This window comes from Odocoileus virginianus, chromosome 18 (assembly GCF_023699985.2).
Source record: "Odocoileus virginianus isolate 20LAN1187 ecotype Illinois chromosome 18, Ovbor_1.2, whole genome shotgun sequence".
Taxonomy (NCBI): domain Eukaryota; kingdom Metazoa; phylum Chordata; class Mammalia; order Artiodactyla; family Cervidae; genus Odocoileus; species Odocoileus virginianus.
Window position 1 is genome coordinate 47,362,339 of NC_069691.1, and position 27,348 is coordinate 47,389,686.

Genomic DNA, 27,348 nt, shown 5'->3' on the forward strand with positions numbered 1-27,348 from the left:
TTTGTTCAACTATTTAAGTTGAATTTTTGTCTTCTTTTATTGAGCTGAAAAAGTTATTTATATATTCTCACATCAGATACATGTTTTTCAGATATTTTCCCCAGTCTGTGGTTTACCTCTTCATTTCCTTAATCGTGTCTTTTAAAGTGCAGACATTCTTAATTTTGAAAAACTCGAATATATCAAATTTTCCTTTCATAGTTCATGCTTTTATGTTCTAAAAGATTTTTTGCCTGTCAAAGTCACAAAGATTTTCTCCTGCGGTGTTTTTCTAAAAATATAATGTATCTTTTTTAGCAGTTTTTAGAATTTTTTCATTATCGCCAGTTTTCAGCAATTTGATCATGATATAACTTGATGTGGTTTTCTTCATCCATGAGGCTGAGTGACTTTCTCGAACTTTCCTTGAGTTTATAGTTTTCATCAAATTTGGAATTTCCATCTTTCACTTCTTCAAATTTTTTTCTCTTCTATCCCTTTTCTGATAATCCAGTGACATGTTTTTTGACCGCATAATACTGTCTCACAGGTTACTGTGCTTGTTCTTTTTCCACTTTTATTTCTTTTTTTATTTAAAGCTTCACTTTAGTTTCTTTTTCTATTGCTATGTCTACAATTTCCAAGGTCGTCATCTTGTTCTAAAATCCTATCATAATCTACTTTTACTTGTTTATCACTTATTACTGAATTTTCTAATCAGTTTCACGTTTTTCACAGATGTCATTTTCATTACTCCAGTGTCTTATTTTCATTACTTCACATACTTTGGGACAGACTAGAATCAGCTAGTTTTCGAAGCTATAGGACTGATTTTCAAGTATCAGTCTGTGACTCACTATATGGTCTTAATCAAGTCTTTAGACGTCAGTGAGCCTCAGTTTCTTCATCTATAAAATGGGAAGGAGTGTGTCTACTGTCAATACTAGATGCACTACATGTAAAGCCCATGGCAATGTGTCTGACTTTGAGCAGGAAGGAACAGAGGCATTCTGTGTCAGTATTCACTCTCCCATTTGATGGGCAAACCCTACGACAAAGAGTTTTTATAAGTTAATTTTAGATCTCTTTGCCTATCAATCCATGTCTGTCAATTATTACAGATAATTACAATAACTGTAACATTATTACAGTTAGCCCCCAAAATGTCAGGGGCCTAAAACCTTTCTTTCTTTCTTTTTTGCTGTCTTTACCTTTCTCAAATTCCTGTTTGCAAGCATAAAATAGAGCCAACTTTTTCAGTCCAAATGTCCCACCACCCCCTGAAACCTGTGGAGGTGCTTCTCTGCACAAGTCTCCTTTCTGTTTACCAATTCCACTTCTGAGTTGTGCTTAATAAACATTGGAGAGGAGGCTGTCGAGGACCGATGATGGATAATGAGAAAGAAATTCAGGCTGTGAACAGATGTGCATTTGGGAACACAGCTGTGAGCCTCAGCATGAGAGAACACGGCTTCACGTCGGAGACGAGACTCAAATCCCTGTTCGGTTTCTTCTGCTTCTCCCCTCTGTCTTCAGCCTCCGGAGGATGGAGGTGAGGATTCCGCTCACAGGCTTGTTCTGAGGCTCCTGAGATACACATATGAAAATGCTTTGCCAGTTGGCAAGTATCAGAGTCATGCTGGCTGTTGTTGTAGAAAGGGAAGTTATTTCCCCCATGTCCAAAAACTGCATAGAAGTATATTAATACGGAAAGAATATGTGTATGGAGGACAAAAAATGTTCCTTTTCAAGACGAGAGGACCAGTGGCAGGAACACTATAAGCATTATTTACGAGAGACTCTTTTTCGATTTTACTTATTTTTTAGAACTTTTGTGTTGGGGTGTAGCCGATTAACAAACAATGTCCTGGTTTCAGGTGAGGAGTGAAGAGACTCAGCCACACATACACATGTATCCATTCTCCCGCCAACTCCTCTCTCATCCAGACTGTCACATAATGCCCGGCGGAGCTCCCTGCGCTCTACAGTAGGTTCCTGTAGGTTACCCATTTTAAATGCAGCAGTGTGTATGTGTCCATCCCAAGCTCCCTGATTATCCCTTCCCCCTCATCTTTTCCTCCAGAAAACACATGTTCATTCTCTAAGTCTGTGAGTCTCTTTCTGTTCTGTATGTCAAGTTATGAGGGACTCAAATGAAGGTCTGCCTGCAATCCGGGAGACCCGGGTTCAATCCTTGGGTTAGGAAGATCCCCGGGAGAAGGAAATGGCAACCCACTCCAGTATTCTTGCCTGGAAAATCCCATGGACCGAGGAGCATGGTGGGCTACAGTCCATGGGGTCGCAGAGTCGGACACGACTGAGCGACTTCACTATGAAGGTCTGCAGGATTATCTTTAAATCCCTTTTGCAAGTAATAGTCTGGAAGTGCAGCCAAATAAAAGAAAGAGTCTTCATGAAGTGGGGTAGGTGAACTTGTCTGCATCAGCATGGTCAGGGAGCTAATTAAAAATGCAGACACTTAGCCCCAGACTGGACCTTCATGTCAGAACTGCTGGGGCTGGAACTCAGGAGTCTGCAAACTCCCAGCTGTGATCATGCAAGTTAAGCAACTACTGTGCTAAGAAATCATAGCTGACTCCATTAGGAAGTAATGAATTCATGATTTAATTTTGTAATAAAAACAATGCAAAAAAGAAAAGAAACAAAACAGAAGTAGATTAAAGTCCACAGTCCCATCAATACCAAATATACCAGTAGTTGTTTTCATTTTGACATATGGGCAGCAAGTTTTACTTATCACTACTGTGTTTTTTTAAACACGTATATGGTGTCTCCAAATAAAAGAATTTTATTCGAAAGCTAGTAATTATCACAAGAATTTAAATATTATCCTGGTGCCATTTTTCCACATAATTTGCCTAACAAATTTCAAGCTTTGCTATGTCAGCAGAATCAAATATAGGTGACACAGTAAGCATGCATCTGTATTTTAACACATTTTCACAGAAATGCTGTCTTCCTTCCTGAAGTTTTGCTCAGCACCCTTAAACGTTTCACCACTTGAAAACAGTTTCCATCAAATTTATCATTGTGGGGAGTGAATTTCCACTGTGGAAACATTTTCAGTTTACAAAATTGAAATAGCCACATGTGTGTCTACTCATCCCTGAACCTAAGTTGGCAGTCACTTTGGCCAAGGGCACATACAAGTCCAAATCCACTGCTAGCTCGCCCAGCAGCCCTGATATATCCAGGCAGGAGTTACAATTCTAACAGTGGGTCCTGTGGTAGCATTGGGCAGATATTGAAATTAATGCACAAGGCATTCACTGTGGTTTCTTGACTAATTCCATCACATGCTCTACAATCTAGCCAATGGAAAAGCTGTTTTCTGAACAAGGTTTTTGTCTCCATCTCTTTGGGAAAGCACTATTTCTCCATATGCGGATACTACTTAATTCTGGTGGAATTATTCATGGCATTTTTTTCTGATGTTCTCTCATCCTCATCCTTTACTCTCTCAACTCCCAACTAACCAGTGTGAAAGGAATGCTGGAATTAAAGCATCAGTATTCAGTGGCCTCTCATGGAACATTAGCTGAAAATGTTGATAAAGAGCTTTTCAATGAAAGGATCAGGCTGGCATCACCTGAACCCAGATGTATCTTAGCATCTCCGAAGTGGTGCAGCTGTATATTTGAGCCTCCTGACAGATAAGCCTCCACATGACACTCTTTTTAGGCATCCCTATCAGAAAAAGATGAACCTGGGTGTAGTGAATCCTGCAGAGTTGTTCTACCAACAACCTCAGACATGTGGATGATACCATTCTACTGGCAGAAGACGAAGAGGAACGAAAGAGTCTCTTGATGAGGGTAAAGGAGGAGAGTGAAAGAGCTGGCTTAAAATTAAATATTAAAAAAATTAAGATCACGGCACCCAGTCCCATTAACTCATGGCAAATAGAGGGGGGGAAGGTGGAAGTAGTGACAGATTTTCTCTTCTTGGGGTCTAAAATCACTATGGATGGTGACTGCAGCCATGAAATCAGAAGAGGTTTGTTTCTTGGCAGGAAAGGTATGACAAACCTAGACAGTGTGTTGAAAAGCAGAGATATTACTCTGCCAACAAAGATCCGTATGGGCAAGGCTATGGTCTTCCCAGTGGTCATGTACAGTTGTAAGAGCTGAACCATAAACAAGGCAGAGAGTCAAAGAATTGATGCTTTTGAACTGTGGTGCTGGAGGAGACTCCTGAGAGTCCCTTGGACAGCAGGGAGATCAAACCAGTCAATCTTAAGGGAAGTCAGCCCCGAATACTCATTGGAAGGACTGATGCTGAAGCTGAAATGCCAGTATTTTGGTCATCTGATGCGAACAGCTGACTCACTGGAAAAGTTCCTGATGCTGTGAAAGACCGAGGGCAGACAGAGAAGAGGATGAGATGGCTGGATGGCATCATCGGCTCAATGGACATGGACTTGGGCAAACTTCGGAAGATGGTGAGAGACAGGGAGGCCTGGTGTGCCACAGTCCATGGGGTCGCAAAGAGTCGGACACGACTGGGTGGCTGAACAACAGCAGCAGCAATGAGACGTAGGGAGACAGAGGAACACGTTATGAGCCATAATGAGGAAGCAAACTGTGGAAAGCAGAGCATCCCACAGGACCACCAGTCTGGATCTGAGAAGTCAGCAGCATGCAACAGGCCCATGCAGGGGCGAGGGTGGGCGGGGTGGGAGGTCGCTCCAGTGAAGGTGGCCCAAGAGACTCAGCCATCCCACACAATGTGCGAAGCTCGTCTGAATCCTGAATAGGACAGACCAACATCAGGAGGCCAGTTTTGAGACGACTGGGGGAAACTGATCATGGATTGGATGTTAGATAAAACCATAGAATTACTGCTCATTTTGTTATGTGTGATAATGGCATTGTGATTATATGAGGAAAATGTCTCCATGTCTTAGAGATGCATACAGAGTATGGAGGTGGCACATCGCATTTCAAGCCATGAGTTTCATTTCACTTAAAAGTTTAAATCCTTTGTAAAATGATTTGTCTTAAAATACTTAAAGTATTTCCATCAAGAAAATGATTTCTAGGCCTTCCCTGGTGGTCCAGTGGTTAGTGCTCTGTGTTTCCAGGGCAAAGGGTGTGGTTGATTCTTGGTTGGAAACTAAGATCCCACATACTGGGCAGTGTAGCCAAAAAAGGAAAAAATAAGATAAGTATTAATAATAGTATCTAAAGATAATTGGTGAATCTGGGAGATGTGTATAGAGGTGTTCATTATACTCATGCTTTATATTTTGAATATTTTCGTTCAAAACAGTTTCAATCTAAAAAATGATATCTGAACCATCCTTTAAGGATTACCTAGTGTTTCTCGCAGGTGGAAGTGATTTCTTCTTGCTCAGCTCACAAGACCTCTCTTTAGAACGTCATCTGCGTACCCCTGCTTGTTGTGACTTGATTGTACGTCTCTCGTCTTATCATCCCTCAAGAACAGACATCTTCCTTGTTTCATCTCTGTGTCTTGGTGTGCCTGACACAGTACGCAGTTGGCTGTGACTGAGTGAACACAAGAATATAGTTTCCAAGAGCCAGCACTGTTAGAACACTTGTGATCGTGAAACACTTGTTGTTTCACGATCACAAGTGGAGGGAATGATATGCATGAGGTGAAGTACCTTCATTCAGGTTGAGTTATCCTGAACATAAGACTCAAAAAATAAGTTTCAGTTTAAGTTCTTTGGCCTCTTTTTAGTTCAGAATCATAAGCCTATCATTGTATTCGTCTCATCTAGGAAACGGGCATTGCACTAGAGGATTCATGGAGGGAGGCAGGACTTGGAATGCTTAGAGGTTGGCAAATACTCCATAAGGATGGAAGGAACTCACCAATGGGAGGCTGGTGTCTCACATATTTGTATATGTGGAGTAATAGTGAAGTATTTATTAAGCTCTTACTTTATGGGCCACGCACCATTCTAAGATGTGCCAGTAGCATGAAATAACTCATCTAACCCTTACAGCAATGTTAAGCAACTTTCCCAAGGACACAGAGGTTGATCGCAGCAAGACTGGAGTTCAGATCTCTGCATTCTTATCTTCGGTGTTCTGTGGTCTCTCTCAAACACAACAGTGTTTGTGGGGTGTCTGGCTCAGTATCTGGCACAGGAAGGCCACTTAACACATGAGAGTACCTGCTATTTAAAAAATCTTTTTGTTGCAAGGCCTGCGGGATCTTAGTTCCCCAACTAGGGATCGAACCCAGACCCTCTGCATTGGAAGCAGAGTCTTACCCACTGGGCTGCCAGGGAAGCCCTGTGCCTGCTCTTTAAAAGAGTGAGTAAACCAGAGCCGCAACGTTGTGCTTTGTGTACTTCAGTTTTTAAAAATTTAAAAAAGTAAACCAGCATCAAAATGATTTTTCTGTCTTGCCACCATGTGCATTCCAGGGTTGACTTCGTATAATAGAAGACATTTTTCCACTACATCAACCTCCCGCCTCTCAGATAACCTGCTTCTGGAGCAGCCAGTGCAGGTGGAGGGACTCGGAGCCATCAGCACTTCCGGGGCCATGTGGCAACCCGCCATTCACATTGGCCTCTGTCCCCTCTGACCACCCGGGCCCTCAACCCAAGAGGAAGGGTTCAGAAATTCAGGGCGTCCCAGGCCAGCTCAGAGCACCGTGAAGCTGTCCTCTGTCACCCAGGTCATCCTTCAGTTACGATTCACTTAGTACCCTGCCTGCTCTGGTCCTTTCATCTGGTTTGGTCTGCATGACAACCGTATGACTTATGCTCAGGCCCTGGGTCCCTGACCTTTATGAAACCTAGGTAGCTGCACACTGTGGGTCAACATTCTCCAAACATTTTCCGTATGTTGAACTTGAACTTGAGCATGTCAGCTGATGAATGAACTGCCGCCTGCGTGTCAACGGTTCCGTCTTGTCCGGATTAGCACTTTCATCTGAGTAATAGTGTTTGCACAACTGTTTCCATGTTTTGATGCCTTTTCCCCTAATTTTACACAAATGGACAAACAGTCATTGGAATTACACCTGTAATTGTGGGTGAGTGCATGATTAAAAGACATCTGTGAAAGGCTAAAAATAGACCAAGTTTTTCCAAATAGGCAAGACAATCGACAGGTTGTCAGTATTTATATAAAAACATACTAAAAAAAAAAAATGGTGTTCCACAATGCCAGGACCAGGATGAAGGAAGTGCACAGACAGGGTGATGCAAGCAGAAAAGTGCATTGAAACCTGGTTTAATTCTGCAGAAACAAAGCTGCCTCCTCGGCCCCAAACAGGAAAGTATATTGTTTGACTTTTTCGGCATTCATCTTTGAGTATGTTTTTTCAAAAAGTCTTTATATACGAAAATGAGGAATAGTTTCACACTTCCCCATTTTATAGGTGAGGAGACTGAGTCTAGAAGATGAGATGATTTGCCCAGGCTCACCCGGCCAACTGGTCGCTTGCTTGGACCACCCCCTTCCCCTGGACCAGGGAGGAGGGAGACTGCTTTGCCACGCTCTCCCTGGAATCCCACACTGCCCCTCTCCCTAAGCTCTTGGAGGACTTCTCTTCTGGGCTGGGGGGCTTCAGAGGCAGGTGCAGTCCCCACAGAGATGAAGATGAGGTGTCAGAACTCGAACTGTGAGCCCTGGTGGTAGAGCCCCAGGCAAAGCACCCATGCACCCTCTTTGGGCAGGGAGGTCTCCTCTAGCGCCTGACTCTGTCACCTTCAGTGTGATCTTAGCAAGTCACCTGGCCACTCCATCCTCAGCAGTGAAATGAGAATAATCGTAGCCACCCTATGGATGCTATGTGCTGTGCGAAGTCACTTTAGTTGTGTCCAACTCTCTGCCACCCTGTGGACCATAGCCCGCCAGGCTCCTCTGACCACAGGATTCTCCAGGCAAGAATACTGGAGCGGGTTGCCATGCCCTTCTCCAGGGGATCTTCCCAACCCAGGGATGGAACCTGCGTCTCTTATGTCTCCTGCATTGGCAGGCGGGCTCTTTATCACTAGCGCCACCTGGGAAACCCTATGGATGCTACATGAATATCCAATAAATCACATCTATCAAGTCCTTTCAACCTGTGAAATGCTGGCAACTGTAAATAAAAAGTTTTACGGTTGAGGCTGTGTTTCAGACTACAAGCGTCTCCCCTGGGGCCCACGTTGATCTCCCTTCTCCGGTCAAGGTCTGCACGGGGGTCTAACCTAGTCCAGATAAACAAGCATGAGCCTCCCCCACAACCTTCCCCTTCTCTTGCTTCCCCCACCCTCTCTGCACTACTCACACACACATAACATACGCACGGTTGTCTGTCACGCGCACACACACAGGTGCACATGTGCGTGCTCTCACACATACACATATACCCTTCTCCCATCCGTCCTTCACTGCTGGAAGGAGGCCAGTATCCCCCGGGTGCAGCAAAGCCCCCTGAAGCTCCTGGGACCTGCACTTGTTGCCTCGGCCTTCTGCGTGGACCCTGCGTTTCCTGGCTCCACCCAGCCTGAAACTGCTAAAACATCACAGCAGGGCGGCAGCCCGAGCCCAGGACAGGACTGTGCTCAGTCACATGCCCTCCTGATTACCTTGGGCTCCAGTCAGAGCCCCTGGGGCGCCGGGACCCTAGAGAACCCATGTGTTTAGAAAACCCATGGAAAACCATCTGCATACACACTGCTGAGGAGCTGAAGGACAAGGGTGTGTAAGTAGGGGTGATTTAATCTGAGGAATTGTGTTCATACTTCCTGTCAAGTTGTGTGGCTGTTCAGTTCTGTTTAAGTGGACAGAAAGGTTTGCACAGAAAGTTTAAAGCTGGTGGCAATAGGGTTGACCAGACAGGATTAGTCATTTGGGCAGGCGCAGAACCAGATGTCCATGTAGGGAAAATTCTAGAAGCTGCTGCCTGCTGACCCTTTGTTGAGCCAGGAGGCTGGAAGGAGGAGGAAAAGCCTGAGACCCAGGGAGTTGTTCCCCAGTGCTGGGGCTGACCCTGGTCCAGGTCTTACACCCTCTCTGGTGCTGAGGAAGTCATTCACGTCTCTTTTCATTTTACTACTTGTACCAATAAGATATGCTTGCTGTTAAAAAATTCAAGGAATATATAAAATCATAAGAAAGCAGTTAAAAAGTCACATGAGGTCCCATTATTTGAGATAAACAATATTAACATTTTAGGAAATATCTTTTTGGAGCCCTACTTTGCATCAACACTCCTACACACTCCCACACACACATTTTTTAAAATTTGCTTTTTCTTTCTGTTGGAGGTTGGGGGTGGGGGGGTTCTACCTCCTTTTCTGCCTCTACCTTCCCCACCAATAACCAAAGTAAACATCTTGGTGTTTACCCTCCCAAACCTAACCCTAACCCTATACAGGAGTTTCTTGTCTCATTCTTTTTTTTCCGAATATGGGTAAACCTCACCCACTTCGTTGCATCCTGCCTTTCTCACCTAACAGTATGTTGTAGAAATTCCTCTTAGCCTCGCTGGTAAAGATCTAGCACATTCTTTTTAATAGATATATCATATTTTAGAGACTTTTAAAGTCCAGCTTTACAGTTGGTGAGCAGCTACAAAGATTTTTATGTTCTGTTTTTTGTTGCCCCAACTATTACTGCAATAAAGCATGTATATCTTATACATTCCTGTATAATGATGTCTGATTGTACCATGAGAGTCTTAGAAGAGGGATTGTAAATCGAAATGTATGTATATTTTTTTTTTCATTTTAATAGAACTTGAAAGATTGCTTTCTAAAAGATTGTTAATATTTAATATTTTATTTGTTCAATAAATGTTTATTAAGCACTTATTCCATGCCAGGCACTGTTTTGGTAATTTAGATTTAACAATGTATAATACAAAAATCCCAGCCTTCATAAAGCTTTCAACCTAGAAATGGAGTGAGAAAGAACAGATGAATTAACAATAATAAATACTTTTGTACCAGAAAAGTAAGAAACACAATTTTCCCTTTATCATCAACAATTGGTATTACCATTCCTTGTATTTATTTCCCAATCTTATTGATGTAATATAGTGTTTCCTTGATACTCTGATTTGCATTTTCCAATTGGGAAGTAATTTTAGCATTTCACATGCTTATTTAGTGATTCACATTTATGTTGGATGGATTGCCTATTTATATTTTTACTAATTTTTCTATTGCGTAGATTATATGCTAATCCCATACTTCTGGTCAATTTTCATGAGCTCTGTGTATATTATAAATAGACATTTGTCTGCCATACAGTTTGCAAATCTTTTCCCCAGTCTATTGCTCATCTACTGACTTCATGATGGTTTCCTTTACTGTATAGTACCCTTAACATTTATGAATTTGCCTTTCTGTTATGAATATGTCTTTTTATCCTTAGTTTCCAGCTACTCTATCTTGGTTCATTGTTATCTCCAGCTCTGAGTCATATGTTGTTGTTGTCATTCTTGCTGTTGTTCAGTCACTAAGTCGCATCTAATTCTTTGCAACCTCATGGACTGTAGCCTTCCAGGTTCTTCTGTCCATTGGAGTTCCCAGGCAAGAATACTGGACTGGGTTGCCATTTCCTTCTTCAGGGGATCTTCCTGACCCAGGGATCAAACCTGCATCTCCTATGGCTCCTGCGTTGGCAGGTGGATTCTTTACCACTGAGCCACCAGAGAAGCCTGGGTCATACGTTTTAGACTCCTAATTTTTTCTTCCAAATTTTTAATTTTTTTTTTATTTTTTTATTTTTTGTTTGTTTGTTTTATTAGTTGGAGGCCAATTACTTTACATCATTACAGTAGTTTTTGTTATACATTGAAACGAATCAGCCATGGATTTACATGCATTCCCCATCCCAGTCCCCCCTCCCACCTCCCTCTCCACCCGATCCCTCTGGGTCTTCCCAGTGCACCAGGCCCGAGCACTTGTCTCATGTACCCAACCTGAGCTGGTTATCTGTTTCACCCTAGATAATATACATGTTTCAATGCTGTTCTTTTGAAACATCCCACCCTCGCCTTCTCCCAGAGTCCACAAGTCTGTTCTATACATCTGAGTCTCTTTTTCTGTTTTGCTTATAGGGTTATCGTTATCATCTTTCTAAAAAAATTTAAAATTTTTTTTAAAAAATTTAAATATATTTTTTCAGTATACCTGGAACTTATTTTTAACTTGGTGTGAGATTGGGGTCCAGTTGCACTTTCTTCTAAGTAGATAGATATTTTCTCAATACCTTTTATTAAAATAAACCCTCAGCTCTCCACTGAATTAAAATGCCACCGTTTCTATATGTACTGGAATCTGTTTGCATGCTTATTATTATGTTTCACTGGTGATACATCTATTCCTATTCCACTTTCATGTTATTTTGATTATACTCTCCTTTTTCATAATTTTAAAGCTGGTATAAAACTTTATTTGGCCTTAGAAACTTTCAGATAATTTTATCCAATTAAAATCATACTTATTATTGAAAGTACTTTTAATGGCTGTTGGGAACAAGAAATAAGCCATAATAAAGAAAGAGAAGAAATGAAAATAATTACAAAACAGTATGATGTAAACCTTCATTGCAATGAATTTGAAAAATAAAGGAAACCAAAGATCTCTTATAAATCATATAAATTATCAAAATGGTGTAAGAAGGAGGAAAAAATAGCAAGAGACAAATTCCTATAGAAGAAATTGGAAATTTATTTAAAGATCTATTATTTAAAATCCCAGGAACAGAGGACTTAACAGCTGAGTTCCATTTAGCCTTTAAAGAACAGATAGCCCCAGTGTGATTAAATTACTCAAGATTATAGGAATAAAGGTGAACAGCTCCCTGGTATGTTAGGAAGCCAGCATCATCTTAATGTTAATTCCTCATAGACTAATCACACTTGGGAATATAGATTTTCATTCAAAATAAAATATTAACAAATAGTATCTAACCATGTATTAAAAAGACTAATGCACTGCAACCTATAGCTTTTACTCCAGAATGCAATAGAAATAGAGTGCAATAGAAAAAAATTTATCAACATAATTCATTACATCGACAAATTAAAGAAGAAAAATTACTATATTAATAGATATTAAATAGGCACCTGGTAAAATTCAGCAGCCCTTACAAGTACAAACCCACTATCCCTTATCCAAAATGTGGCTACCTAAAGATCTCTGAGAACTGAAATGTTCACTGTCACTTTGGCACTATATTTCATTTGATGTTAAAGGTGACCTAAACTAACAAAAGAGACTACTTAAATACACGTAAATACAAAAAAGGGGCTTTGCTGGGGACTCAACGGTCTATAATCAGCCTGTAATGCAGGAGACCCGGGTTCAATCCCTGGGTCGGGAAGATCCCCTGAAGGAGGGCATGGCAACGCACTCCAGAACTCCTGCCTGAAGAATCCCATGGACTGGGCGGGCTGGCGGGCCACCGTCTATAGGGTCACAAAGAGTCAGACATGACGGAGGCAGCTGCGCACACACACACAGATACAAGAAAAAGAGGGTCATTCTTTAAACATGTGAAGTATCAGAGCTGTTTACATTATTAGTAACCACAACTAATTAGTAATTAGTTTACATTATTATTACTATTAATAATTAGTAATTAGTATAGTACTAATAAAATTAGTACTATATTACTAATATAGTTTACAAATGTTCTGTATGAGAAATATACTAAAAAAAAATACTTGTGGGTTATTTGTTACAATGGTTCTTTATCCATTATTCACAATTATTATAGTCTTTTCTTTTTTCAAGATGGTTTTGAAGAGAAATAATATGAGGTGTGTGCTTTTAACTCTCTGAAAGAAATGCTTTACGGTGTTTCTTTGAGTCTAAGACACCACTGCTCGGAGGGCTAGTGTTCATGTATCACTAAGAGAGAGGGGGAAATGCTGCTAATTACCTATGAATCATCATTAACTGTAAGACACTGAGATGTGGGAAAAGGCGTGCAGCTTAGAACACGATGTATATATCCAGTGGCAGTCATCCACACACCCTTCAGACAAGAGCCCTTTCCTCCATTAGCATCTGCCTGGTGGGGGTGGGCCGGCTGTGAGCTGGAGCGTGGTGGTCTAGGGTCAGCCCAGGCTCCCAAACTGGCTCTGTGTTGGTTAACTGACCAGGAACCAGCTATTTACCATCGCAGGCCTCCCACTTGCACTCATTTTGGAGAACTGAAGTATGATATGAGATAGGTGAAGTTCTGGGTCAAGAGTAAGCTCTCGCCGAACAGCTGCACCTGGAGCGAGGGTGGTGGCGACATGGTGGGGATGCTGGGGCCTTTCCCACATCTGTCACTGAAGTCTCTTTATTCAAGAAAAATCTTGATCATATTTCCTTTGCCTCTAGAGAAGTTTCCCGGATATTACTGAGAAGTGACCTTAGGTGCCCAAGCTCTCATTGTGCTGTAAATTACAGCATCTCATCAGAAAACCTGAGCTGGAAAGAACCTCAGAATGTTCTAATGGTCCAAGAGAGGGGATGCGATCTTCCCAAGTGAAGATTGAAACCCAGACCGCCAGATGCGCCGGTCACCTCTTTCTAGATAGCAAGGCTCCCGTCCCCAGGGCCTGGGATCCACCGCAGCAGGTTTCTGGCACTTCCCTCAGACCAGGCAGACCATCTCTGAGTCCTAAACCCAGGCATCTCTCCTCTCTGGGCCACCTCTTCCGGCTCTTGGAAAAAGATGCAGACAAGCTTAGCCTGCCCAAACCCCTTCTGAACCATGTTCTGACTTTGACCTCACGCTCCCCGCCACTCCCTCTCTACCTTTGTAATCGGCCATGGGAAGGGGTTTGGGGGTTCTCTTGTGCACAGAGGTTCTGAAAACTTACATCGCTGATCTGCTGCGTGCTCTCTGACAGGATGGGAGTGGTGAGCAGCAAAAGGCAGGTCAAGGAGAAGGGCAGGAGTGGATGGAGCCCTGTGAAGACCAGCGCCCCGAGCAAAGAGCCCCCCCCACTGCCGCCCCTGGTGAGTGACCTGGGGGCCCAGCTGGAGAGGGTGGGGGACGGGAGCACAGAGCCCACCTGTGTGGCTCCAGGGCTGCTGCCTGCCTCCAGCCAGGGTCACCATCTCGAGATAACTCAGGGATCTGACAAACAGGCCCCCTCCCACGGCCACCCTGGCTCAAGTCGTGGTGGTGGTATAGTATAAAATTAAGCAGCCAGGTTGCTGAGCTGTGTGCTTTGAAGCAGGTTACTTACCTCCCCTATGCCTCAGTGTCTCCATCTGTAAAATGGGTACAGTCAGAATGCCTTTCTGATGGGGCTGTGACCATATGCAGTGTACATACAGGTATAGAAGGCAATACCATATTGCCTTTAGTGCAGGACCAGGCCTGGTGGACCCACCTGTTAATTCTTAGCCAGTTTTCAATGGGCAAGGGCAGCCTGAACAGAAAAGAAAATTTAAATATGTCAACTTGAAAAAAGGAAATTGGGGGAGTCTGGAGCATTTAGCAACATCTGCTGCCCCCACCTCTGCCCAGAAGCTCCTGGAAATCATTGTCCCCTTCGAGGTTCTGGTCTGCTCACAAAGCACCATTTGATGGTACCATCCCCAAAGATGCACTTTTAGATGACTATTCATGTCTCTTCCCGCCTGGCCACCTACCCCCTTTTCATTTGGGGCAGCTGGGAGTCATGCCTGGATCCCCCACTCCAGATCTCTCTACCCCCATCAGCATATCCATCTGGCCATTGCTTTATTCTGACAGTGACCTGAAGTGGTTGGGGGAGAGGGGATTGCTAATACCATTTTCTAGAGAAATCTCCGTGTATTCCCAATTTAGTGCAGGGCTTGGCAAATAACGAAATGTTTATTGAATGAACGAATGGGCAAACTCTGACTTAAATTGAGTTTGTTACTTGCTAATAAGTGTTAGAGTTTGGAAAGATTTTAACTTTTTTAAAAAGTCACATAACATATATTAATAATGGAAAAAAATTATAAATACTCATTTGTCCCACTGCCCAATGACACCGGGATTCCCTTTCCTGGGTGCTATTTATGTGTTTATATTTTCAGTGGAACCATGCGATACATGCCATTTTGCAAAATGCTACTTCAAAATTGTGTTCAACAAATATAGAATACAAAAAGAATTTTTGTAACACATACATCAAGTTGAAAGTAAGAACAAAATGCACACCCAGCACAGCACCCCCTCATCCTCAGAAGCAGAGAGTGACCAGCTGAGACTGTCTGCTGCCCCCGTCCATCCTGGCCACCTCGGCTCTCACTGACCTGAGTGTTTTTCATTTCGTAGCCTCCCTTTTTCGGTGTGATCACATATGTATGCGTTTCTACACACTCTTCAGTTTGATTTTGCCCTTTGAATCAGATGGCACATATTCGTCTGAGACGTGGGATCTTTTCTTTAATGTGTGCTTATTGGTTTACTGTTGGCTGTGCTGGGTCTTCGTTGCTGCTCAGCTCTTCCCTAGTTGTGCACAAGCCTCTCACGGTGGTGACCTCTCATTTCAGAGCACAGTTCCTAGGGCACGCAGGCTCAGTAGTTGTGGCTCATGGGCTTAGTTGCTCCTCGGCTTGTGGGATCTTCCCAGATCAGGGATTGAACCCGTGTCTCCTGCATTGGCAGACCAATTCTTTACCACTTAGACACTAGGGAAGCCCGGAGACCTGGGTTTCTGATCTCTGTTACAGATGTGAGTTTTATCCACGTGAATGTGTGGGACTATAGCGGCAAACTCCTAGAGTTGTCCAGAATTTCATTGCATGACTTTCCAACCAGTTTGTCTATTTGTCTGTCTTTGGTCAAAGAGTGATTTCCACACTTCAACAATTTTTATTTAATTTTTTGGGAGGCTAGGAGCATTCCTGTATAAAACTTTCTCTACAGGGTACATATCTGGGAATACACTCGTTGAGTTTTAGCGAAATATGCTTTTTAAGTAATTTTCCTTGAGAACAAATACTCTTTTGCAACTTCATCTTTTAAAGCAGAGCCAGGCTTATAACCTGAGTGATCCCGCTCCCTGCCCCCAATTCCACAGCTGCTTCTTACGAAGTTTGGGGCATCCCCATGTACCCCTCCTCCAACCCTGTGTGTGGTCTGGCAGATGGTGGGGGGTAGTGGGGGGTGGTGCCGGCACCTGGGGAGTTTCAGCAGCTCTTGTAGAGTTTAACTGTGCAGCGCGGGCTCCCCCAGACCCTCCAGCTGGCAGCCTCACCCCACAGGGCCCCACCCAGACCTCAGGGTGTGAACTAATATAGAGCGCCTGCATTTCCGCTCTAGGTTGTGTTTAACCATCTGGCTCCCCCACCTCCCGACACCACGCACCCAGATCAAGGTAAGAAGGGGCTGCAGCTGAGCGCCCCCTGGCCACGTCCTCTGGGCCCCGGCTTTGTGCAGCTGGAACAGGGGCTGAGGTGGGAGCAGCTGCCTGGAGGAGAGGGCTTGAGAGACGTCTGGAGGGAGGCTTAGTAAGGTGCCCCAGGTTCCACCTGTCAAAGGGGATCTCTCCAGGAGTCTAAGCACCAGCTCCTTCAGTATCTGAGCCTGAGTCTTTGTAAAAGACTTTACAAACTATAAACGAACACCAAAAGAGTTACCGCAGATACAGACAGCACCATCAAACCCAGGCTTTCAAAGATTCTAGCACCGAGCTTCCAAGGGTCAAGGCCGATGCTCTGCATCCTAGCCCCTGCTCTGTTCCACACGTGGAAGCACCATCTTGTTTCCCAACCCACTTTTAAAGGCCCCCCACCAACCTCCTAACCACCCCCAGCCTCCACTTCACTCTGATGGGAGGGACTGTGGAGATGCCGTAATGAATGACCTCAGCCGTTCTGCATCAGAAGCTCAGAATTGGGCAGGGGGCTCACGGGCTGGGGCTTCCAGCAGTGCTCCACCCCAGCATCCTCATCACCCACCTGCACCCAGCACCTGGGGTCCTCAGGCTTCATGCAGTCACACCCCTGCACCAAGCAATCAATGACACGGCCCTTCTGAAGGAACTCAGGAGCCTGTCTACTCCAAAGAGCTGGAGCCCAGTTAGGGGCCTCTCCTGGTGCCTCGTGTTTCTTATCCTGCTGAGGAAATGATAAATTACCATTGTGGGGTGGGGGTGTGGGTCCTTCACTTCCTGCTGGGGACTTCTCACCTCCAGGAAGAAAGCTCAGGGGGAGGAAATAAACCAACAGTCTTCAGCACTTGTATTCCAGCCCCTCCTTCCCGGCAGAGGGGGGTGAACAGCCAGGCTTTGGTGACAAAGCTGAGTCATCTACTCCCTGGGAAGATAAGTGGTCTCCAGGTGACCTTTTCCTGGAGGGGTCGTGGCTCCCCCGAGCTGTGCAGAAAAGTAGTGGTCACTGGAAAAACGCTAAGCAAGCTCCGGAGCCCCCTTCCCACCTCTGCTGTGGGACCACCAGCTTGTCTGGGTACTGTCAGGCTGAGCACTGTGACCAGGCCCTGGGCACAGTCTCAGGTCAGTTACAGCTGCTGTGTTCGGAGACCACTGCTCCCCTTGGGACAGAGGCGGGGAGGGCGGGAGCGGCGGGGGAGGGAGGGGAGGCTCACGGCCTGCAAGGTGCTGAGGGATCTGCCGACGCCGGTCCCAGGCTTGGGTCCACAAAGCCCATCTCCCTAGACCCTCGGAACTCTCCCGCGCCCACCATGCCTCTTGTGGCCAGAGCAGTGGCCATGTCTAACCCTGTTCCCTTTAGAGAATCACTTCGTGGTAGCCCTGTATGACTATAAGGCCATGAATGACCGCGACCTGCAGATGCTGAAGGGGGAGAAGCTGCAGATCCTGAGCGAGTAAGTGTCCAGGACACCGTCCCTGTCACTGCAGGACCCCCTGCCCTCTCCCCCACCGACACCCCACAGCTGCCTCCTGAATATCTCCTCCAGGGCCCCGCCCCCCCCCCCCCCCAGCCCAGTCACCCAGCACTTTCTTAAACTTGACCCCACCACCTTTCCTCCATGCACTTTTTAAAAGTCTTTCTGGTGAGGTGGTTCCTATTCACTACCTCCTGCTCACTACCTCAAAATCCTATCCTCCCTTCAAAACCCACCTCTAATGTCACCTCCTCCGTGCAGCCCTCCTGACACCCGCAGGGCTTGCCTGACTGCTCCATCACAGCTCTGGGTTGGAGTCAGTTGTGTCCAGATTTATCCAGGGTTTCTCCTCTGCCTCAAACGTCATGCTTGTCCTGTGGAGCCTGGAAGCTGCTTTTGTTCTTGAAGTTCTGCGAGGGCCTCCAGCTAAGAGCAGAACAGCTCTTGGTTCATCCTTTCTTAGCAGCCCTTCTTGTTTCTGTCTTTCTTATCCAGTGCAAACTTACTCCCTAAACTCTAAAAGTGTCCCATTGGTTGAGAGGAGGCGGCTCACTAGAAGACTGGGCCCCTCTTGGGTGAATCAGGCTGTGTAGACAAACCTCCCCTGGAGGCCTCATCGTCCCCTTCTTCCCTGGAAGGAAGCCTGCAAGTTGGAAATGACCTGGACACCCCTGGCACTGAGCCCCTGGCCCCAGTCCCTTCTCTCTACCTGACTGTCTGCCTCTCGAAGTTTCTGCCTGAGATGCTGCTGTGGTCTGTGAGCTACCGAGGGAGAGGCCCGCGAGAGTCACTACCCGTTCTGTTTTTCCTTCCTTCCTAGAACTGGAGACTGGTGGTTGGCCAAGTCTCTCATCACAGGAAGAGAAGGCTACGTGCCCAGCAACTTTGTGACCCGGGTAGAGACCCTGGAAGTGGAAAAGTAGGTGAACACACAGCCCCACGGGTGTGCTGGCCGCTTCTGTTCCATGCAGGACCGAGCCAGAAAGCAGCTAAAAATCAGAGCAGGGTGTGAATCTGACAAGGAGGGCACAGGAGAGGGGTGGGGACTTGGAGTCGCTGGAAAAGGCTTGTCTAAAATCCCAGACAACGTCTGTGTCCGTGTGATGCCAAGTACACCAGGGAGCCTATGCACTCCGCCCATCTGTAAGATGAGAGCTGCCCATTTCCTGGCTAACCAGCCAGCCTCCTCCCCTGCCTCCAGGGGCAGGACTCAGGGCTCACATCTCGAGGGGCTCACAGGATGGGGGACTCACAGGAGAGCCTGGGCACAGTATCCTCATCACTCACAAGCATACAGCACCAGCCACGTCCTCAGGCATTAGAGCCCCGAACAACCAGAGCCAGAGCCCGGCTCTGCCCAGGACTGGGGAGGACGCCAAACTGACTCGGACACGGCCCCTCCCTGGAAGGAGCTCAGAGTCCGTCAAACTCATGAGCTGGAGCAGGTTAGCAGCCTTGCCCAGTGATATTCACCCTCGGGAGGGCTCCCTGCCCAGCACGCCCAGTCCTTGGACCAGAGGGAGGCTAGGGCAGGTCCACCTCAACCAGCCACGCTCAGGGAGCACCAGAGACGCGACCGCAAGGAGGGCGGGCTGCAGGGGAAGGTATCGGGTGCGTTTACCCAGAGCGAAATTAACAAAGGGCACCACATGGCGTTCTCACTTCTTGTCAAGGAAACACCGAGACCATTGCTGAGAGCAGAGAAAGGGGCTGAGGGAATTTCACGTAGCAAGATACGGGGGTTCAGCTCAGGGTCAAGTTGGCAACAGGAACACAGTGTATCTCAAGGGGGAAGGGACTTGGGTGACAAGATCCCCAGGAGCATGGCCGCTCTCAGCTCTGCCGGCCTTTGTGCTTTTCCCTTCCAGGTGGTTCTTTAGATCCATTTGCCGGAGAGATGCCGAGAGGCAGCTTCTGGCTCCAGTTAATAAGGCTGGAGCCTTTCTTATTAGAGAGAGCGAAACCAACAAAGGTAAGCCTGGGGCCCTGCTGCCCTCCGCATGCAGCCGGGGACCCCCACCTATGGCCGTCCTTCTGGGAGTTGTGGGGGGGCAGAGGAGGTGCCAGCCAGGAGAATCTGATAGCTTCCACCTGGGTGTCCCTGCCACATGGGCCAGCCAGGACAGCCGATAAGTATCCAGTATTTGACCTTGAGGCTGTGCACACAGACAGCTCTCCCAAGACCTGGCTAGAAATGCACCCAACACGGATGGTGGATCGGAGAGGGTGTTAGAGAGCTGCTCCAGCCACTGCGGGCTGGTCTCACACCGCCTGGGTCAGCAGGAGCGCTGAAGCTGGCAGGGGCAGAAGAGGGGGGTGACCCATCTGGAATCAAAGGATTTGGGAGCTGAAAGAATCTTCAGAGATCATCTCAGTCAGAGGCTGTGACTCAGACACTTGCAAGAGCCTGGAAGGCAGTGGAAGTTTGGGGCACAGCCTGTGATGCAAAAGAAGTGGGTAGTGATCATGAGAACTGGGGGGACCCCTAGACTTAAACCCACTGACCGAGTGGAATGTTTCTACCGCCACTCTCTGGTCACTGGGTTTTCTCTTTCTCTGTCATTAGTTTTCTGTCTTTCCTTCTTAAAGTGCTTTTGGCCATCAAATATAAAACACAGCTAAATATTGCATAAATTATGAACAAGAGCAGAATTAAAAACACAGAGTCATAATAAGTAATCATCTGCATAACCACAAGAGGAAGAATATTCCAGATGCCCAGAGCCCCTCTCACTGCCCCAGTGGTACCCCTTCCTGATTCACCTTCCCACCCCCAGAGAAGCCACCACTATCCTGACTTTGATGGAAGCCCTTCCTTGCCTTTCTTTATAGTTTTACCACCCATGTTTCGTCTGTTTTTCACCTTTATTATACAAGTGGGATCGAGCCATTTTCGTTTTTGTGTCTTATTCCTTTCACTCGACATTGTAAAATTCTGTATTTGTTTGCTAGGCCTTCTGTAGTAAAGTACAGCAGCTGAGAGGCTTAAACAGCAGACCTGTGCTTTCCCACAGTTCCAGAGGCCAGAGATCGACGGTCCAGGTGTCAGCAGGGCTGGTTCCCCGAGGCCTCTCTCCCCGGCTTGCAGGCGGCCGTCTTCTCTCTGTGTCCCCAAGTGGCCGTCCTCTGTATCTGTCTGTGTCCTCATCCCCTCTTATAAGGACACCAGTCGCGTTGGATCAGGACCCACCTCAGTAATGTATCCGCCCCTTTAAAGACCCTGTTTCCAAAGATAGTCACATCACTGGGGTATAGGACTTGAACACAGGAATTAGCAGGGATGGGAGGACACAATTCCATCTATCACAGATGCATTTGCATGGTTGAGGCAACAGCGATAATCTGTTCACTTCGACAGCTAAACAGAATCCAGGATATGAATATTCCATAGCTCTTTCTCCATACTGGTGGAATTGGGGCTGTTTCCAGTTTGGGGCTGCTATGAATCTTGAGGCATATGCTTCCTGGTAGGTTTGCCTCTAGCCTTCCATCTTTGAGATACTGGGCCAACATCCCCATTTGAAAGATGGGGAAACTGAGGGAAGAAGTGACTCACTCTAGACCAACAGTGAACAAGCATCAGGGCCCAATCATCTGAGAGGCTCTGAACATTTTCACAAGCTCTAAAATGTGTCAAACAGACCTAACACTGGGCGGATGGGGGAGAACTTGCCAAGCAGGGTGAAGATGACTAGATGTTTTGTTTGCTGTAGAATGTTTCAAACACACACACAAGTAAAGCAAACAGTAAAGGGAACCCCTGTACTCAACACCCAGCTTCAACAATAATCAACCCCGCTAATCTGATTTCATGTACATCCCCACCCCCACTACTTTGAAGCAAATGCCAGACATCACGTCATTTCACCAGGAAATGATGTTTTAATGGCTGTCTGTTGCTAACGGGCCCTCTGGAGGGAAAGCCACCCCAACCTCCGTGTGAAGCAGGAAAGGGTCTCTAAAGGTGGGGTATCTCCTCCTGTCCTTGCCCCCCCACCCCACAGCTAGTCCAGGCTGGGATTGACCAGCTGGAGCAGGGGCTAGAAGACCCCGCGCAAGTATACAGCACCTCTATACACATGCGCACACGCTCCGCGGAAATCCAAAGCCTCTTCAGGCGGGAAGGAACACTGCTCCCAGAAGGCGGGCAGAGACTTCTAACCTAAGAAGTCTCTAGGACATCCCTTAGCTTCTCGAGACTAATTTTATTGGTATGTATGTTAGAACTGACTAGTTTCCCAGTTCAAGGACAGGTGGCCTTACGAAAATCTCAGTCTCTGGGAGCCCAGCCCCGCGTCCCAACTCATTCCAGCCACAGGGTGGAGGCAGGACAGGGGATCCAAATGTTGTGAACAGGAAGGATTGAGATCCGCTTTAAGAAGTGGGAATGCCAAATTGTAAAAAGATGTTAGGGACGGGCCCTGAGAGGAGCCCACACGGCAGAGAGGCCCTAAATAAGAGCTCCCGTGGCACTGGAGGAAGAGACTCGGGTCTCCTTGGCTGATCTGGAGGCATCACAAGCTGGGAACAGCCGAGGGAGTGAAGATAGCTCTTTTCCTCACTAGGGCGGAGCGTGGATGAATGTACTCACTAGCGCCACTCTCCTGTGATACCCGGGCTTGCTGCACTCACCAGGGCCGAAGTTGGGAAGACACTTTGCAGCGTGCAGGTTGGGCTGGGGTAGGATACGAGGGGCGGGATGTGTCAGCGGTAGGACACGTCACAGGACGCGCGGCCTCTCCACATCCTTTTGCAGGTGGGCGATGAGACAGGCGCAATGGCCAAGGTAGGGGAGAAGGGATTTGAGATGGGGTGATAGTCTGATAAGGGAGGAAAGACGCCGGAAGACGAACAGCACTGGGCAAAAATCAAGCGCCCACGCCCAGGACAAGAGGTGTCCGAGCCTGACACCTGGTGGCGGAGGGTGGTACTGCCCGCGGTAGGCGCGCCTTTAGCAAGGTCACGGGAGCCCCCAAGCTGATCACTGATCAGCCAAGGGCCCTGGGGCAAGCGACATCCCCCTTCGGGGCCTCAGGTTTCTCATTTAGCAAGTAAAAGTGGAAGCATGTGGCACCCAGATAGCTGAACAGAGGCGCCTTATAGAAATATCAAGTTCATGGAAAAAAAATTTCTAAGCTGGAAATTGTTGCCTCCTAAATTGCTCTTAACCCTTGGCATCTGCAACCTCTGACTGCAGGAAACATTAGCCTAGAAAACAGAATACGTAGATGTATGTATGGATGTGAACAGAAGCCCTGGGTTGTGTCTTATTATGCTCTTTCCCCATGGACAGGAGTGCTTTGGGTTGTAATTTGCTATTGTATGTGGGGCAGAGTCAATCTTTCAGTGGAATGAAGGAATGAATGAGTGAGTCAAACTCTTAGTCGCTCCAAAAACTGTATTTCTCAGTGTTCCAGGGCAAAGGGTCCTCACGTCCCAGGTGCCCAAGTAGGAGAACAGCCTGATGGCTAAGAGAGCATTCTGCCTGCTCCAGAGTTCTGGAGCAGTTTTAGGAGGTTTGAGGAGGAATGCCAAGGACAGAGTTAGAATGAGCTGATAGGAAAGGCTTTCAGGAGGGTGGAGGGTGAGATTAAGAAAAAGGTAACTGATGATGGTCAAAATGGAAAGCAGAATTGGGGGAACTTGCCTGCAATGCAGGAGACCTGGGTTTGATCTCTGGGTCAGGAAGATCCCCTGGAGAAGGGAATGGCTACGTACTCCAGTATTCTTGCCTGAAGAATTTCCTGGACAGAGGAGCCTGGAGGGCTACAATCCATGGGGTCTCAAAAGAGTCGGACTCGACTGAGCGACTAACAACACTTTTCCAAGGCCTGGAAATGAAGCCCAAACCCCAATCCTGGTTTTCCCTCTTTGTGTCTTACTTCTCACGCACGTGTCCTTGTTAACTCTCTAGGTGCCTATTCTCTGTCTGTGAAGGACGTGACCACGCAGGGGGAGGTGATCAAACACTATAAGATCCGCTCCCTGGATGAAGGCGGCTATTACATCTCCCCCCGGAACACCTTCCCCACGCTTCAGGCTCTGGTGCAGCACTATTCTAGTAAGAGGGGGGCATCTGACAGAGGGATGGGCTGTACCAGAGGAGCCCTCATGTCTCTCCATCACTGAGTTCTCAAGATCGCATGAATCATTGGTGCTCTTTTGGCAGAGGGGTGGAGGATTATCCCAAGGCTGGACCTAAGGTGTTGATAACTGTTAACATAATGATGTCCCTGATCCTGTAGGTTGGCTGTTACCACATGGAGAATAGCAAGTATTTTCAGTCTTAGAGACAGCAGGACAATGATAGCATGCTAAGCTTATTTTATGTAAAACAAATGCAGAGAGCTGAATGTGTGTGTGTGTGCCCTTGTGCACATTGAACTTGGGGTGGATGTGGGGCTGTCAAGAAGGAGCAGGGACACAGCTGGGAATGATACAGCGCTCATGACCTGTATAGTCTCCACAGATCTGTCTATGCTTGTGACCTCCAGCTCACCTCTTCTTTCCTAATGCAGAGAAAGGGGACGGGTTGTGCCAGAGGCTGACCCAGCCCTGTGTGAGCCTGGCCCCCCAGAACCCCTGGGCCCAGGATGAGTGGGAAATCCCCCGGCAGTCTCTCAAGCTGGTCAGGAAGCTTGGGTCCGGGCAGTTTGGTGAAGTCTGGATGGGTAAGTATGTGGTACTCCGGGAGTTGCTCACCCACTGCCCTGCATCCTAGAGCACAGAAGTCTCGGGACCTGCACAGGGCGTTGTACTTCCCACAGAGGCTTGTGGAGGGGAAGGGACTGGGGCCATATACCCATTTTACAGACGGGGTAATGCAAGCACAGAACACTGAAGTCGTCTGCCCTCGGCTGTTCTAATATGGTGATGGAGCAGGGGTAGAATCCAGCTCTCTCCCTGTCCCCACCCCAGCCCATTCCCACCTTCCTTCTTCACTACCCAAAGCTGCCTTTGCCATTGACTCCTGTGTGACCTGGAAGAGGAGCCTGGCTAGCTTGTCTTAGCTTTGTCTCACTGGGTGGAAACAGTATCTTAACCATGGTGAGAGCTGAACCAGGGGCTCCAGGACCCTGACAACAAAGTCACCACATGCAGCTATGAGAATAGCCCGTCCCTTAACTTCCCGGCCCCTGTGGCCTCACCTTCAATTACAGTGAATGGCCGCTCCTCTGCTTACCAGCATGTGATCAGAATATAAAAGATGCTTTATTTCATCCCTGGAAGGGCCCGTGTCTCTGTGGCATGATTTCAGGTGGGGTCCTGCTGCCTCCTTGATTCCTCTGGCATCCAGGACTGATGCCTGGGGCACCCCTGGCAGGAGCTTCCCCTGGCTCCTTGCAAGTCAGTCCTGACTTATCTTTTCACTTCAGTGTAGACAGGGACCTAATGGACTGGGGCGGGGGGCAGTTAGGGGTGTGTGCAGGTGCTGTAAGGATCTGGAAATGAACATCACAGGACACAGAGAGGGGGACGGAGGCCCTGGCCACCTCTGCCTCCTCTATGATTCTGCCATGGGCTGTGATGCTTACTGCCACACTGAAGCTATCAAGTGGTTAGAGAGACTCATTATGTAGGGATAGGCGGACAAAAGGGACACACCCCAGACTTGGCTATAGGGACCAGGAGGTGAAACAGCCCCCTTCCCAGGCTGGGTAATTTCCATAACTGCCCAGGGTTCCTGTCTAGCAGAGGAAGCTGGGACAGGCTCGAATCCTTCTAGGTAAGCGGTCACATCCGTCACCATCAGGAGCTGTAATTTCAGCCCAGGACCACTTCCAGGGGGCGGGGCTCTGGCCTCAGTGCCCCATCTATATAGAACAGGGATGGCTCCTGGAAGCTTATGTAGATTTTGGTTAAGGTTTCACCTCCCCCCACCTCCAAGTCCTCTGAAATCCTCTTCATCTTCTTCTGTCCCCGGGCCTCAGGTTATTATAAAAACAACATCAAGGTGGCCATCAAGACCTTGAAGGAGGGAACCATGTCTCCGGAGGCCTTCCTGGGCGAGGCCAACCTGATGAAAACTCTCCAGCATGAGAGGCTGGTCCGTCTCTACGCTGTGGTCACCAAGGAGCCCATCTACATCGTGACCGAGTACATGGCCAGAGGTAGGGCCCTGCCCAGGGCTGCGTCCCTCAGACAGAGGCAGGGAGGCTTGAGGGTGGGAGTCCAGGCTTGGGGGTGCCGAGAAGGATAAGGCTGATCTGCTGCTGTGAGTTTGCCTGGCTGGGGGACCTCTGCAGGGGACCACTGAGGCATGAGCTGGATCAATCAGCCAACATCCTGCAGACCTAGGGTGTTCCACAAGCATGGGTGGGGGCAGAGTGAAGGAGGATAAGAACAAGACAGCTAAGTGATCCTTATAGAGGAGTTTCCATAACTCAGGAGACCCTGAACCAGCATCTTTGCAGGGACCCTCCTGTGCCCAGGACTGCTTGGCACTCCCTGGGGTGGACAGAGGGCAGCAAAGTCAAAAGAATAGTAGGCTGGGGGTCCAGAGACAGTTCTAGTCCAGGAGACCTTTTACAACCCTATGAACATTTTATAACACGGATGATGAGAGGTTGGTGAGACGGCCATTGAGGTCCAGAGTATGGCCATTCTCTACTGGGGCCTGAGGAATCCTTCTCACCCCTCCTATGACCCTGACCACACCCTGATTCCTGTCGGATCCTAAATCCTTAAAGGGTGCCATGAAGGGGTCCTACATTGAGCTGGAGGCATGTAGCTCCCTTACTCACCTCTTAGCCACCCCTCAGGCGAGCAATCCCCCGCTCTTAAATACCAAAGAGGAACAGCGTCTGTCCCCTGTACCGACTCCAGGAGATATGTCTCCGTAATTCTGGTGATTTCTTGCATCCTTGGAGGCAGAATGTCTGCCAACAAAGGGTGAGGGGGGCAGAATATGCTTTGTAATGCCATGCAGGGGATGAGCAGTTCCTTGACTGTGTGACCCTGACCCTGACTGAGACCTGATGCCCTCCGAGCAGCTGGCAGCAGATCAGCGCCTCTTGGGAGCTGTGAGGGCTGAGATGGAAGTTTCTGTAGAGCAGAGGCACCTGCAGCCGTGGGTGGTTTGTTCTCTGGGTACGAGAGGCCTGAAAGAGTGCCACCCACTTCCCGCCCAGATGGTCAGCAGCCCACACCCCGAGAGGCCGGCCCGGCCAGGGTCGGGTCACCCTGTGGAAGTTCAGCTGCAACTTCTCTTTCCTCAGGCTGCCTGCTGGATTTCCTGAAGACGGATGAAGGTAGCCGATTGTCCCTCTCAAGGCTGATTGACATGTCGGCCCAGGTTCGTGAGCGCCAGATGCAGTGATCCAGGCCCCTGGGCCCTGTCCTCTGCCCTTGTGGCTCAGAGAGATCAACTCTTTGGAGGCTGTGTCAGTTAGATTTAGGCTGGGCTGTGAGAGACAGAAGGCCCAAGTCGTCATAGCTTCAATGTGTCAGCACCAGAGGCGAGCAGTCTGGGGCAGGCAGTGGAGATGCCCCACAGAGTCACAGGGACCCAGGTTTCTTCCACCCACTGGGGTCTTAACAGATCATCTGCCCACCCAGGGACCTGCTCATGCTT

The 27,348-nt window shown here is 47.5% G+C and overlaps 1 protein-coding gene across 4 annotated transcripts in view; it reads left to right on the plus strand.

Moving 5' to 3' along the window:
• The window catches only part of BLK (BLK proto-oncogene, Src family tyrosine kinase), a 51,007-nt gene that overhangs the window by 18,399 nt on the left and 5,260 nt on the right, over nt 1–27,348 (plus strand). Inside the window, exons 1-10 of one of the 4 annotated variants that reach the window (XM_070480662.1) lie at nt 8,535–8,676; nt 13,834–13,942; nt 16,230–16,284; nt 17,660–17,753; nt 18,595–18,693; nt 19,643–19,746; nt 23,689–23,835; nt 24,293–24,445; nt 25,706–25,885; nt 26,993–27,069. In XM_070480662.1, coding sequence (XP_070336763.1) covers nt 8,609–8,676; nt 13,834–13,942; nt 16,230–16,284; nt 17,660–17,753; nt 18,595–18,693; nt 19,643–19,746; nt 23,689–23,835; nt 24,293–24,445; nt 25,706–25,885; nt 26,993–27,069 — 1,086 coding nt within the window. In that variant the 5' untranslated portion in view covers nt 8,535–8,608. Of the gene's footprint in view, nt 1–8,534; nt 8,677–9,474; nt 9,681–13,833; nt 13,943–16,229; nt 16,285–17,659; nt 17,754–18,594; nt 18,694–19,642; nt 19,747–23,688; nt 23,836–24,292; nt 24,446–25,705; nt 25,886–26,992; nt 27,070–27,348 lie in introns of those variants that run through there. The other 3 variants (XM_070480664.1, XM_070480663.1, XM_020877195.2) reach the window with 3 other exon arrangements.